The 14,879-nt window shown below is 45.4% G+C and overlaps 1 protein-coding gene and 1 long non-coding RNA gene across 2 annotated transcripts in view; both read right to left on the bottom strand.

Annotated features, from left to right (window-relative positions):
• Positions 1 to 584: 584 nt before the first annotated feature.
• LOC124551174 lies at positions 585 to 1,907 on the bottom strand. Its single transcript, XR_006967790.1, has 4 exons — positions 1,281 to 1,907; positions 1,049 to 1,185; positions 832 to 955; positions 585 to 738 (listed from the first exon to the last, which is right to left on the bottom strand). It is a non-coding gene; the product is annotated as an uncharacterized LOC124551174 (long non-coding RNA).
• Positions 1,908 to 2,031: 124 nt separating this feature from the next.
• The window catches only part of LOC124551173 (speckle-type POZ protein-like), a 111,339-nt gene continuing 98,491 nt past the window's right edge, over positions 2,032 to 14,879 (bottom strand). The window contains exons 5-6 of the mRNA XM_047126163.1: positions 2,268 to 2,391; positions 2,032 to 2,174 (exon numbers count right to left, since the gene is read on the bottom strand). Of these exons, the coding sequence (XP_046982119.1) occupies positions 2,305 to 2,391 (87 nt within the window). The 3' untranslated portion in view covers positions 2,032 to 2,174; positions 2,268 to 2,304. The remainder of the gene's footprint in view (positions 2,175 to 2,267; positions 2,392 to 14,879) is intronic.

The raw sequence follows: 14,879 nt of genomic DNA, 5'->3' as shown, positions 1-14,879 counted from the left end.
CTGCAATCATCCTAGCTACTTTCATATCCGTAACTTCAACCTTACTGATAAGGTAACCTGAATCCACCCAGCTTTCGCTCCCATACAACGAAGTTGGTCGAAAGATTGAACGGTGCACAGATAACTTAGTCTTGGTACTGACTTCCTTCTTGCAGAAGAGAGTAGATCGTAACTGAGCGCTCACTGCATTAGCTTTGCTACACCTCGCTTCCAGTTCTTTCACTATGTTGCCATCCCTGTGAGAATATGCATCCTAAGTACTTGAAACCGTCCACTTGTTCTAACTTTGTTCCTCCTATTTGGCACTCAATCCGTTTATATCTCTTTCCCACAGACATTACTATCGTTTTGGAGGTGCTAATCTTCATACCATAGTCCATACATTTCTGATCTAGCACTGAAATATTACTTTGCAAACTTTCAATCGAATCTGCCATCACAACTAAGTCATCCGCATATGCGAGACTGCTAATTTTGTGTTCACATGTCTTAATCTCACCCAGCCAGTCTATTGTTTTCAACATATGATCCATAAATAAGATGAACAACAGTGGAGACTGGTTGCAGCCTTGTCTTACCCCTGAAACTACGATAAACCAAGAGCTCAAATTACCGCCCACTCTAACTGCTGCCTGACTATCTATTTAAAGACCTTTAATCACTTGCAAAAGACTAAAATCCAGCCGAAATTACTCCTCTGTCTTTTCCCACATTATGTGGGAGTCCGTTGGTACGCATCTGAAACATACAAGTGGTTAACATTAGTTTGGACAGCATTGGGACCATCATGTGGTTCTATTTTATAGCTATTCTTCACATAGAGGGACATACCTATGAGTCCAATGAATTTTCACTGTTTAAAGCAGCATCACAATGTGCTGTGATGTCCGATACAGTCACGCACTTGGTTTCTTTCGACTTTTGCACACTGTCTGTTAGTCGGTTTTGTACCCATCTGAAACATCAAAGTGGATACCATTAGTTTTTACAGCACAAGGATGTAAATGTGTATCTGGTTGACAACTATTGTTCAGAAAAGAATACTTACCTCCGTGTCCAATTCATTCTCACTGTAAGAACACTCACATTGTGTGGAGTAGTATTTTAGATGTTTTCAATCAGAAAAACAGTACGAATGCCGTCCTTTGCTATCCAGAGTCTACCTCAAATCAATTTTGTGAACATCTGAAATACAAAAAAATTAATAAGATCGGTTTCTGGACGATGAGATATATAGAGTGATTTGAGTCTTCAGTAGTTTGAGACACTATATGGCTTACCTTTGATTGCGGTTGGATTCCACTTTTTAATTAGTCTTGCAGTGTGGTAGAAAAGCTTCAAAATTGTGCTGCCTTCATTTCAATCTACGAGTTAAAGTGATCTCTTCGACATTTTACCAACTTCTGCAGTCAAGTTTGTACCAATCTGGAAAGTGAAACATGGTTTAATTAGTATCAAGAGCATAATCAACTACAAGCCATTTTACATGGCAGCTGTATGAAATAAAGGTGTACTCCCTTCTGGAATAACTCATTCTTCCTCTTTCTTCGTTCTCAGATAGTGCTGAGGAGTATGTAAATAGCTGAAAGAATTTTTTTAAATCAGTAATCTTCAAAATTACATCATTTTACCGGTTCTGTATGTGCTACAGTAATTTCTTAATCACCTGAAACAAACAAAAACAAATAAAACAAATAAATTAGTGTCAAGTGCATGGGCAATATCACACGGTTTTCACTTTGTGTTACAAAGCAGGATTAACCTTATTGTCCGATATATCGACAGAGTTTAGTTGATCATGCATTGTGGTAGGGGCTGTTATTAAAATTTCGCTGCCTTTCCGACTCAAATCCAGACGATTTCAATTCGCTGTCCTTTCTCACATTATTTGAGAGTCGTTTCGTTCCCATCTGAAACATACAATTTGTTAACATTAGTTTGTACAGCATTGGGACCATCATGTGGTTCTATTTGAGAGCTATTCTTCACATAGCGGGACATACCTATGAGTCCAATAAATTTTCACTGTTTCCAGCAGCATCAGACAGAGTTTAATTGATCGTGTATTGTGATAGTGGCTGTTATTAAAATCTTCGCTGCCTCTCCAACCAAAATCCAGACAATTTTATATCTCTGTCTTTTCCCCCATTATTTGGGAGTCCTTTGGTTCGCATCTGAAACATACAAGTGTTTAACATTAGTTTGGACAGTACTGGGACCATCACGTTGTTTTATTTGAGACCTATTCTTCACATAGCGAGATGTACCTATGACTCCATTGAATTTTCACTGTTTAAAGCAGCCTCACAATGTGCTGTGATGTCCGATACAGTCACACACTTGGTGTCTTTCGACTTTTACACACTGTCTGGTAGTCGGTTTTGTACCCCTCTGAAACACCAAAGTGGATACCATTAGTTTTTACAGCACAAGGTTGCCTCCGGTATGGATGTGTGATGTCCTTAGGTTAGTTAGGTTTACGTAGTTCTAAGTCTACGGGACTGATGACCTCAGATGTTAAAGTCCCATAGTGCTTAGAGCCATTTGAACCATTTTTTGAAAAAATCACAAACAGATAAATCTGGCTCTCTGGGGGCCAGGGAATGTTACCGAATCGTGAGATCACAAAGTTGCCAAACAATTCTCTCACATATGGCACTGATTGCCGCGCAGTGTGTGATGTCGCACCGTCCTGTTGAAACCAGGCCTCTTGAACATTTGGAAAGGTTGTTCAATGCATGCGTAACGAAAGTTCGTAACACCTCCACGTAACGATCGGTACTGACAGTTATTGTGTCTCCCTGTTCATATGCGTAAAATACGGTGTGATAATCCCATGTAATGAAACACCACACCATACTGTCACTTTACTAGCGTGTAAAGGACACTCATGAATGTGATTAGGATTTGTGTTTGCCCAGTAATTGTAGTTCTGCCTATTCACAGAACCTGTGAGATGAAAATGTGCCTCATCTGACATCCACAGTTTGTTTAGAAATTCATCCGTCATAGTTTATTTTTTTTATCATTTGTTGACAGAAGCCGGCCGGGTTGGTCGAGTGGTTCTAGGCGTTACAGTCTAGAACCGTCTAGAACCGCGCGACCGCTACTGTCGCAGGTTCGAATCCTGCCTGCGGGCATGGATGTGTGTGATGTACTTAGGTTAGTTAGGTTTAAGTAGTTCTAAGTTCTAGGGGACTGATGACCTCTGAAATTAAGTCTGATAGTGCTCAGAGCCATTTGAACCATTTTTTGTTGGTAGAAATCTATTCGTAACCGGTAATCGTTGTCCTTCAATTGTTGCACCATCTGTAGTTTGTAGGGATGAAATTTTAAATCAAGGTGAAGAATTGTGCTAACACTCTTCCGGGACATTCGAACCATTGCTGCTTGCTTACGAATCCAACGCCGTGTGTTCCGTAAGCCACACTCGCATGCAACATCAATGATCGCTGGAGAACGCCAGTTTATTGGACGCCCTGTTGCTTTCTTCTTGAAGGCAGATCAGGTCTCTTCAAAGTTATTAACCGAACATTTTGTCCCGTCTTTCGACGGAACGGCATCATGATGTCCTGTATTAAAGAACCGTAGAAACTTCCTCTGCGCCGCTACCAAACTATCATTGTTTTTACAAAACATTTTCATGGCTAACGCACATAGAGTAAATATCTCTGGAGTGAGCATTGCGTTCTGCGCATGCTGTCAACATTGTAAAACAGGATTGACACGTGTTTTCGGGACTTCGCCGTGCGTGTGTGCTTTCCGCAGCATTTGAAGTTTATAATATCAAGAGTTTTCGTTGTATTTCACCGTTTGTTGATAGTGTAATAGCGATGGTGAATTACTGTTGTTGCTACGGATGCAAAGAAAAATATATGGAAAGAGGGATAGTAACTTTTCATGGGTACATACCATGTAGCTCTAATTATAGTTCTCATATTAGTAAGAGACACTGTATACGTTAAAAATTTCGAGACGCATTATAATTAAGGCTTGATTCTGTAGACCTGTTTTTCAACGATTTTATGACTATATAATAGATGTTAAAGCTCGTACAAAAGTTTACAAACAATCGCTTCCTCTCGTAAATTTGCTAGTGGAACAGGAAAGGGAATGGTTAGTTGTTTCAGCAAATACTATCCTCCATGCTTTTATCAGTCACTTGTCGATTATATATATAGATTACTCAGTCTACTATTTATTTAATAAAGTGGGAGCCATTACGTTCAATGCGTTAACTAAATACTTCAAAGTTTCACAAGTAAGAAAAATTGTGCTTTAGGTCGCAAAAACGAGAAAATAAATAACCGGAAATAACAGAAAAAAGGACGAATTAGCAGGGATATAACCATTAATGTGTGGCAAATTCGGTGTTTTTCGGACACTTGCAAAAGTACTAGCGTACTGTCAAGTCATTTTGCAAGACTATCACAGCAAAAATGTACGTCAGGCTCTGTAATACTATAAAGTGCCGTATCATACCGAAAACTACGGTACCAAAAATCGAGTCCATCTGAACTGTGACACCTATCGCAAAGAAGCAAAATGCAATATCACTTGCCCTTAAAAGTTACGTAGCTGGTTTATTCCCGGTATCAAATGGATACTGTTAAAATGTCTGCGCAACATATATAAATAATCCACGACACGTACGAAAAGAACCAGTCTGTACTAGGGATGTAGTGACATTCTAAATATACGGACAAACACACGACGTCCCGAGAACACGTGACCAGGCCGGCAATGTATGATGACAACACAAAATCTGTTCTGCGCATGTGAATGCTCACTCCAGAGAAATTTACTCTATGCTAACGCACGCTGTTGTCCGTCCCACTGATCCACGATTACTGAAATTGCGAACTGTTTGCTCGCTGTCACGAACCCGCAGTGCTGCCAACTGCCTATGGCTGCCATTACTCATTTCAAACATTCCCGTCATTCTGCGTCACCCTGGCAAGTGATACTTACAGCTGTAAATAATTTATCACCAAAATGTACTGTCCGGCGTATTGCGAACAGACCGTGTGATAATCAAAACTGGCAGCGAGAGGAATCGAAATATTAGCAGATCGGTTTATCAACGACCTTTACCGATTCAGTATCAGGGAGACGAGGAATCAAGCACAGGCCTACACGAGAGAGCTGTACTAGGTTTGAGAATAAGAGATGCCGAGGCGCAAGGAAGATGAAGCTGATCCCCCTTCTTTAATTATACGTTAGTGGAAACAATAGCTTCAAATCGCAACAATATAAAATTACATTTCATACCGTTAATAGCTACAGTTTTTAGGACTCATTGAATTCGAAAATTAGTAGAAACGAGCTTAAAGTATGAAATCCATCTGTTATGCGTCAAAAATTCTTATAAAAGGTATGATTTGGAGAATAGAGCACTCTCCGATTCCACTTTCACCTATGACGGCATTTTTCGAGTAGATAGCACAGTTTACAAGAAATACGAAGACAGACAGACATTTAACAAGTGACCGATTACACCCTTCAAGATGACGAGCGCAAGACAGACTATTACGGTCGAAAACAAACATAAAAAAACATGCGAAATATTTCAAGCAACTAACGAAATCACGTGAAATCATGCTATTGGATGGATGGAGAGGGTTTTAAGGGCGCACGACGGCAATGTCTTTAGCGCCCGCTCAGTAACAGATTGAGATGGGTGGGAAGAAAAGACTCAGAACAATAAGATAAAACAGAATGTAAGACACAGGAAACTAGCTTGGAAAAATATGTGCCTACCCCCACCGAAACGTGGGACGAAGCATGCCGCCAGCAGTAAACCATGGACAACCCAGGAAGAAAGTGGTAGAGGGAGCTAAAACAATATAGCAGATGGTAGTGGCTGGCTGACCGCAAGGAAAAAGGGAGGAGCCAGTCACTTTGCAATACACTAAAACCTCCAGCCTAAAAGTTTAGGCCAGAGTCCAGACAGATCACAAAACTTTAAAACCCTAGTCACACACGTCTCATCATTAGCTAAAACACAGGGCAGATCTCCATCAACTTGTGCTTCTGCCCTTGCATCACAGTATAAAATGCAGTCTGTTAAAATGTGCCGGACAGAGATGTGCACACCACAAGCATCACAAATCAGGGATTCTCCCGCCGTAATAGAAAACTACGTGTGAGAGGACAGTGCCCAATCCGAAGACGCGTGGGGGTCACTTCTTCCCACCTGAGCACCCGGCAGGAGGTACGCCATGACCGAGTTGTTGACTTCACCAACCGCAGTTTATTGGCCATCACCGCCACCCATTCTTCCTCCCACAACTCCGTGCACTTCTTGTGGAGTGCAGAGATGACCGACTGCAAGGGAATAGGACACTGGACCACATCCTGCTCTCTGCAGGCCTCCTTGGCAGCCCGATCGGCCTGTTCATTGCCCCATATTCCTACATGACCAGGCACCCAGCAGAAGGACTCCTCCTTACCCAACCGTTGGAGCAAGTACAGTTGCTCATATATCAGCTGGACCATCTCCTCCGTTGGGTACAGATTCTGCAATTATTGTAAGGCACCAAGAGGATCGGAGCAGAGGAGAAATCGATTGCCCCAAACACGATTCATCTGCTCCAGTGCCTTCAGGATCGCGTGGAGCTCCGCTGAGAAAACGGTATATTCATCAGGAAGGCGAATCCGGGTAACATTATCAGGGAACACTACAGAACAGCCAATGAAATTTTCCTGTTTGGAGCCATCAGTGTAAAAGACGGTAAAACCGTGATGCGCATCTAAAATGTTAAAAAACTGAGATTGGAATGTAAAATCTGGTGTACTATCTTTCTTAAAATTAGACATCTAAAATAAGTCTGGGTCTCCGGAGGAGCCAAGGTGGAAATCTGTTCCAAACGCGACGGAAAACATGAAAACCAGCCATATCCATCGCAGAGAGGCAATCCTGTGCGCGAATCCCATAGGGCCGCATCGCTCGTTGCCGGTTATGAAATAGCCGTGCCAGAGGAAGCTGAGCAACGGTATGGTATGCAGGCGTGTATGGTGTGGACAAAGTTTTATATGCCTGGCGCACCGTAAGTAGCCGCCGCCGCATTTGAAGTGGCGGTTCACCAGCCTCTGCACAGAGGCTTGGTATGGGGCTAGTTCTTAATGCCCCAGTGGCCAACCGAAGCCCTTCATGGTGCACCACGTCCAACATCTTTAAGTAAGAAGGCCTCGCAGACCCATACACCATACACCCATAATCGAGCCGAGATCGCACAAACGCCCCATAAAACTGGAGCAGACAAGTCCTGTCGGCTCCCCATGTACTGTGGCTAAGACACTTTAAAATACTTAAAGCCTTAAGTGACCGTAGTTTCAGGTCTTTAAGATGAGGTAACTACGTAAAATGAGCCCCAGAAATCTCACCGTGTCTTTAAAAGCAAGGACACTGTCCCTCATTCTCAACTCAGGAAAGGTTACAATCGAACGAGAACGGTGAAAAAGAACACATACGGACTTCTCGGCGGAAAACTTAAAACCACTCTTCTGCGTCCAGTCATCCAAACGTCTAAGAGTAAGTTGCAACTGACGCGTTGTCGTTGCAAGGCTTGACGAAGAGCAAAACAAAGAGAAATCATCAACAAACAAGGAACACTGGACAGGACTTTTCACTATGGAGGTAATGCTATTAATAGCGATGGCAGAGACAGTCGTACTTAAAACGCTACCCTGAGGGACACCGTTCTCCTGCTCAAAGTGATCAGACAGGACGTCACCAATTTGGTATCTAAAATATCGTGGCGAGAGGAGAGACTGAATAAAAACAGGAAGACAACCACGAAAACCCCATTCGTGAAGCTGCTCCAGGACGAGACGCCTCCAAGTGGTATCGAAGGCCTTCTCGATGTCAAAAAATACACCTAGAAGGTGTATAGCCGCCTCCAGGAGGGCAAGGTTATCAAAGGTGGAGCGAAACCTCCTGAACCCACACTGAAAGCGACTAAGGAGTTGCCGCTATTCTAACATCCAGACAAGTCAACGGTTGACTATCCGCTCCAAGGTATTTCCGATGCAACTAGTGAGGGCAACACTACGGTAGCTACTCGGGCTCGTGCGGTCTTTCCCAGGTTTTAAAAAAGGAATTAAAATTGCCTCATGTCACGAGTCAGGAAAGTGACCTGACGCCCGAATGGCATTAAAAAGTGCGAGGAGGATTTCTTTGTTGGGCCCTGTGAGGTGCCATAGCATATTGTAATGGATCCTGTCGTGACCAGGGGATGTGTCACGAGCTGCAGACATTACAGAATCCAGCTCCCACACAGAAAATGGACAGTTGTAAACTTCATGAGAGGTGGACTGGAAGTCCAGAATACACCTCTCAACAACCGCTCTATGGCGCTGGAAACCCGGATCCTGACTGGTTGTTGCAGTAACCATGGCAAAATACGCTGCCATAGTCTGGGCAATGTCTCACGGATCCATGTGCAGAGTGCCGTTAGCCATTACAGAAGCCATGGGGCACCTCCCTCCTCTCTCAGGAATTCTCCTGATGGTCTCCCACACAATGGAACTTTTGGTGGAACGATTAATGGTGTTCAGGAACTGTTGCCACAACCTCTTCTTGCTCTCTCGAATAATGCGGCGACATTTCGCCCTCGCCAGCCTAAAGGCTGCTAGATTCTCAGCAGTCGGCCGACACCGGAACCGACACAGAGCCGCACGCCTGGTCCTGATTGCAGAGCGGTATTCGACACTCCACTAAGGGACAGGTTGCCTCTTCCAGTGGCCTGTGGACTGTGGAATGGATGCTTCAGCGGCGAGGTGGACCGTTTTAGTAATATGATCCACCCCTCAACATTCACACAGTGTTCAAACTGGGCCAACTAGCTATAAAGTGTCCAGTCGGCCCCACTGAGCACCCATCTTGGTGGTCTCCTTTCGGGGCCCACGCCATCTGGCAGGTGAATCCAGATTGGGAAGTGATCACTGCCATGCAAGTCAGCGACCACTTCCCATTGAGCACTGGCAGCAAGGGCTGGGGAGCAAAGCGAGAGATCAATGGCAGAGAATGACCCAGTCGCTGTGCAGAAGTGAGTGCTCTGTCCTCCATTGAGCAAGTATGCACAGGATGACAGGAGAAGCCTCTCAATTGCTCTACCCCTGGGACAGGTAATTGCAGAGCCCCAAAGCACATTGTGGGCATTAAAATCACTGCGAATAATGAATGGCTGAGGGCGCTGTGTAAGAAGGTTGGTGAGGGTCGCTTCATCAAGTGCATTATGCAGGGGTAAGTAAAGTGAACACACAGTCAGTGGATGACGCATGTGCACAGACGCAGCAACGGCCTGTAGAGTCATCATAAGCAAGAGAGGCGAGGAATGGTAGTCCATCCTGACGAAAATTCCTACGCCTCCTCTAGCTCTCTCTCCACACAGGTCGTCCTTTTTGTGGAGTGTATAGCCTCGTAAGTCAGGGGAGTATGATGGATGGAAATAAGTCTCCTGGAGACACAGACACAATGGCCTACCCTGAGAGAGTAGACGAAGTTCCTCCACATGCATCCTGAATCCCTGCAAGTTCCACTGAAGTACGGGAGCCATCTATGTTGGGGGTAGCACCTTCATCCTGTCTCTCCGACTGGGTGGGGAGACCGCAACAGGTGGAGGGGCAGGCGTGGGGCGAGATGATTGCCCCACACATACATTGTACTCCATCAGCTCTGGGGAAGAGTCAGATGAAGCCTCACATAGAACGACATCTGCATGGTCAGACGGTTTACCACGTGATTTGATCTGCTGTTGCTGCAGTATAGAAGCTTTCTGCGGTTTGGCGGGCGTTGGGCGAGCCGACGTGGGATGGGTAATGGCCATACTGGGCTTCGGAACAGCCTCAGCCGTTGGAGGCGCCAGCGGCTGGCCCAAGTTCGCCACTGTAGCTTTGTCTGCCGTTCGAGTAGGGGCTACAGGCTCTGAAAAACCGGCTGCGTTGCAAGTGCACTGACATCTGCAGGTGTTAGTGCCAACACTCACCACCTCTGTCTGCGTAGAGGCATCGGCTTTTGGAGTAGGCTTCTGAACCATGGATGCAAAAGACACAGCAAATGTGGGAGGGTGCATCGACTTGTAGATCTTTTTGGCCTCACCATAGGGGATAGGCTTGGTTATTTCCTGGACTTTGCGTTCCTACAAAAATATTCGGCAATCCCTACTCCATACAGAGGGGTTCCCAGAGCAATTGATACATTTGGCTGGAGACGAGCAACCAACTCCTTCATGAGCAGCCTTACCGCAGTTGCCACAAGTCGCTTCGCCTTTACATCCTAAGGTGGTATGCCCAAAACGCTGGCACTTAAAAAGCGCATTGGGGTCGGGAAATAAGGCCTCACACTAAAGTGAAGGAAGCCAGCTTTAACATGTTCAGGATGTTTCGTGCTACTGAAGGTCAGGATAAAGGAGTCGGATTTGACAAGATTGCCGTCAACCCTCTTCATGATTTGTTGTACATCAATGATACCTTCCAGAGCCCACTCACGTCGCAGTTCTTCTCTGGGAATGTCGACTAGATCCCAGCATGTCACAACACCTTTGCTATAATTCAAAGTGCTGTGCAGCTCAGTGTCTATGGCATACTCCCCAAGGCATTTTGCAGACTGGAGGTTAGTTGCTTGCTGGGAAGTAGAAGTTTCCACTAGCAAGATCGCATTACGCAAGTGCTTCACTGATTTTAAGGAGCCACAGATTCCCTCCAAACCCTTTTGTATATAGAAGGGCGAAACCTTCTCGAAACTACCCTCCTTCCGTTTCACAATGAGAAACACGTTCTGATTGCCAGAATGCATTCTGTTACCAAAGAGTTTACTTGTGAACAGAGTCAGTGGGACTGACTGCATGAGCCCTCTTCAGAGACTGGGTGTTAGAACCTTCCAGCGGCCCACCCTTTCCGCTGGGAGGAGAAAAAGAGAATTTCGAAGGATCCATCTCGGTCCCACGAACTGCTAGAGAACTAGAAGTCCACCTAGACAGAGCCCCGCATGCCTTGGTAAGCCTTATACAACTGAGGTGCGGCAGGTACCCCAGAGGTTGCCCGCTAACGACTGTTCCACCTCAACAGCCATCCATCTCATCAGCGCGCAGCGCACCTTGAGATTGAGGGGTTGTTTATAGAGGTTTATTCCATCCTTGCGATCCGGGCGGTCAAGCCAAGATCCCCATTCCCTGAGACACACAACGTTCCACTGCCGCGCCGCACGGTGGTCGCTGAAGTATGCCCAGAGGTTACGGTGACAGGGGACTGGCGGCGCTTACCAGTCCCCAGATCAGGAACCCCAGGGTCGCCAAGCCCGTACCTGGCGCCTGAATGCCGAGCCCCTGGGGGCAAACCATGCTATTGCCAATGTGGAGGTTGTACCATGTATTCACACCAGCTGCCCCCTCCCCCTCCCCCACGTACACACACGTACAAAAGAAACTCGTAATCGTAAAACAACAAAGGGCTTCTGTGGTGTTGGCAGAAGAGCCAACACCATGTTACGATTGGAGGCCAAAATGCACGCGTTTTAGCTCACGCAGGCTGGCGTGAAGAGGGAAGAACTACACTGACGTGAGGTCTGGAACATGACAAGGAATGAGAATTCAGAAAGAGGACATAATTGTTTTGATACTTAACTTTAATCCATTAATGATGAACGTCGCTCTTGACAGTACATGATTCACAATATTATCTGTTCAGAATTCATTCTAATTACTGAATATGGCGCTTTGCTAGGTCGTAGCAAATGACGTAGCTGAAGGCTATGCTAAACTGTAGTCTCGGCAAATGAGAGCGTATGTAGACAGTGAACCATCGATAGCAAAGTCGGCTGTACAACGGGGGCGAGTGCCAGGGAGTCTCCCTAGACTAGACCTGCCGTGTGGCGGCGCTCGGTCTGCAATCACTGATAGTGGCGACAAGCGGGTCCGACGTATACTAACGGACCGCGGCCGATTTAAAGGCTACCACCTAGCAAGTGTGGTGTCTGGCGGTGACACCACAGCTTCCTCTGGGATAATAGGAACAACAAAATCATAAAAGTAAGCAACTGGAATCGAATATTTCGCTTGACCTGAAAAAATTTTAAAATGCTTATTTTAAAAAGATTTCCGTTCCACAAACAAATTGCAACGCCACAATAAATGAATAAGCTCTTAAAACCATACATACAAACCACAGACAACTCCAAGTTAAGAAGGGCGGGTGCAAAAATACTAAACACACACACACACACACACTCACACACACAAACACGTTCAGAAATCAATCGTACTGCAGACAACAAAATAATGAAACACAACACAAAGAAAACGACATACATTCAGCCTAAAATGTAACAAACTGCAAAGAAAAATAACAGCTCAAAAAGCAAAAAACAAATAAATAACCAATAACTACCAAAGATTCGACCCATTCAACTGAACCATTACAACAAACCGTATTACAGACACAAACATCCGTCACGATTAGTGAGCCACCGCTAAACAACATGGCCCCCATAAAAATAATCGAGCCACTGGAAACCACAAGAGCCTAAGCCGGCCGAAGTGGCCGTGCGGTTAAAGGCGCTGCAGTCTGGAACCGCAGGACCGCTACGGTCGCAGGTTCAAATCCTGCCTCGGGCATGGATGTTTGTGATGTCCTTAGGTTTAACTAGTTCTAAGTTCTAGGGGACTAATGACCTCAGAAGTTGAGTTCCATAGTGCTCAGAGCCATTTGAACCAATTTGAACCACAAGAGCGTAAAGCACGCCATTGCTAATGTTGAGAATGTCCCCAGAGGCTGATCAGAAAGCCTCCCCGGTGCGTCTGACAAACAGGTGTCAGGTACTGTCTCTGGCTGAGCCAGATGCAGCTGCCTGCCCTGTTTCAGAGGATGATTCTCAGGCTTCAAGGTCCAGGCAATCGCAGAGGGTGGGCTTATTGGTAGTTGGGAGCTCCAATGTTAGGCGCGTAATTGGGCCCCTTAGGGATATGGCGGCTAAGGAGGGGAAGAAATCCAGTGTGCACTCCGTGTGCATTTCGGGTGGAGTCATTCCTGATGTGGAAAGGGTCCTTCCGGATACCATGAAGAGCACAGGGTGCAGCCAGCTGCAGGTGGTGGCACATGTCGGCACTAATGACGTGTGTCGCTTTGGATCTGAGGAAATTCTCTCTGTATTCCAGCGGTTATCTGATTTGGTGAAGGCTGTCGATCTTGCTTACGAGATGAAGGCAGAGCTCACCATCTACAGCATCGTTGACTGAACCGACTGCGGACCTTTGGTGCAGAGCTGGGTGGAGGGTCTGAATCAGAGGCTCAGACGGTTTTGCGACCGTGTTGGCTGCAGATTCCTTGACTTGCGCCATAGGGTGGTGGGGTTTCGGGTTCCGCTGAATAGGTCAAGAGTTCACTACACTCAGCTGGCCGCTACACGCGTAGCGGAGGCTGTGTGGCGTGGACTGGGCGGTTTTTTAGGTTAGAAGGCCTCGGGAAAGTACGGGGTGGGCTGCAATCTCAAAGGGTGCATGGTAAATACAGGACGTGCTTGGATCAAGGAACAATCGGAATTGTAGTTGTTAATTGTTGTAGTTGTACTGGGAAAGTCCCTGAGCTTCAAGCGCTAATAGAAAGCACAGAAGCTGAAATCGTTATAGGTACAGAAAGATGGCTAAAGCCTGAAATAAGTTCTGCAGAAATATTTACGCAGTCTCAGACGGTGTTCAGGAAAGATAGATTCGGCAGAATTGGTGGTGGAGTGTTTGTGTCTGTCAGTAGTGGTTTATCTTGTAGTGAAGTCGAAGTAGATACTCCGTGCGAATTGGTATGGGTGGAGGTTATAATTAACAGCCGAACTAAGTTAATAATTGGCTCCTTCTACCGACCCACAGACTCCGATGATATAGTTGCTGAACAGTTCAGAGAAAATTTGAGTCTCGTAACAAATAAATACCCCACTCATACGGTTATAGTTGGTGGGGACTTCAACCTTCCCTCGATATGTTGGCAAAAATACTTGTTCAAAACCGGTGGTAGGCAGAAAACATCTTCCGAGATTGTCCTAAACGCTTTCTCCGAAAATTATTTCGAGCAGTTAGTCCACGAACCCACGCGAATTGTAAATGGTTGCGAAAACACACTTGACCTCTTAGCCACAAACAATCCAGAGGTAATAGAGAGCATCATGACTGATACAGGGATTAGTGATCACATGGTCGTTGTAGCTGGCTCAATACCGTTTCTTCCAAATCCACCAGAAACAAACGCAAAATAATTTTATTTAAAAAAGCGGATAAAGTGTCACTAGAAGCCTTCCTAAGAGATAATCTCCATTTCTTCCGAACTGACTATGCAAATATAGACGAGATGTGGCTCAAATTCAAAGATATAGTAGCAACAGCAATTGAGAGATTCATACCTCACAAATTGGTAAGAGATGCAACTGATCCCCCATGGTACACAAAACAGGTCCGAACGCTGTTGCAGAGGCAACGGAAAAAGCATGCGAAGTTCAGAAGAACGCGAAATCCCAAAGATTGGCTAAAATTTACAGACGCGCGAAATTTGGCACGAACTTCAATGCGAGATGCCTTTAATAGGTTCCACAATGAAACATTGTCTCGAAATTTGGTAGGAAATCCGGTCGTATGTAAAGTACACAAGCGGCAAGACGCAGTCAATACCTTCGCTGCGCAGTGCCGATGGTGCTGTTACCGACGACTGTGTCGCTAAAGCGGAGTTATTGAACGCAGTTTTCCGAAATACCTTCACCAGGGAAGACGAATGGAATATTCCAGAATTTGAAACACGAACAACTGCTAGCATGAGTTTCTTAGAAGTAGATACCTTAAGGGTTGCGAAGCAACTCAAGTCGCTTGATACGGGCAAGTCTTCAGGTCCAGATTGTATAC

Source organism: Schistocerca americana, chromosome 9, assembly GCF_021461395.2.
Source record: "Schistocerca americana isolate TAMUIC-IGC-003095 chromosome 9, iqSchAmer2.1, whole genome shotgun sequence".
NCBI lineage: Eukaryota > Metazoa > Arthropoda > Insecta > Orthoptera > Acrididae > Schistocerca > Schistocerca americana.
Note: the sequence above shows the minus strand (reverse complement) of the source record. Positions and strands in the feature narration are given on the sequence as shown.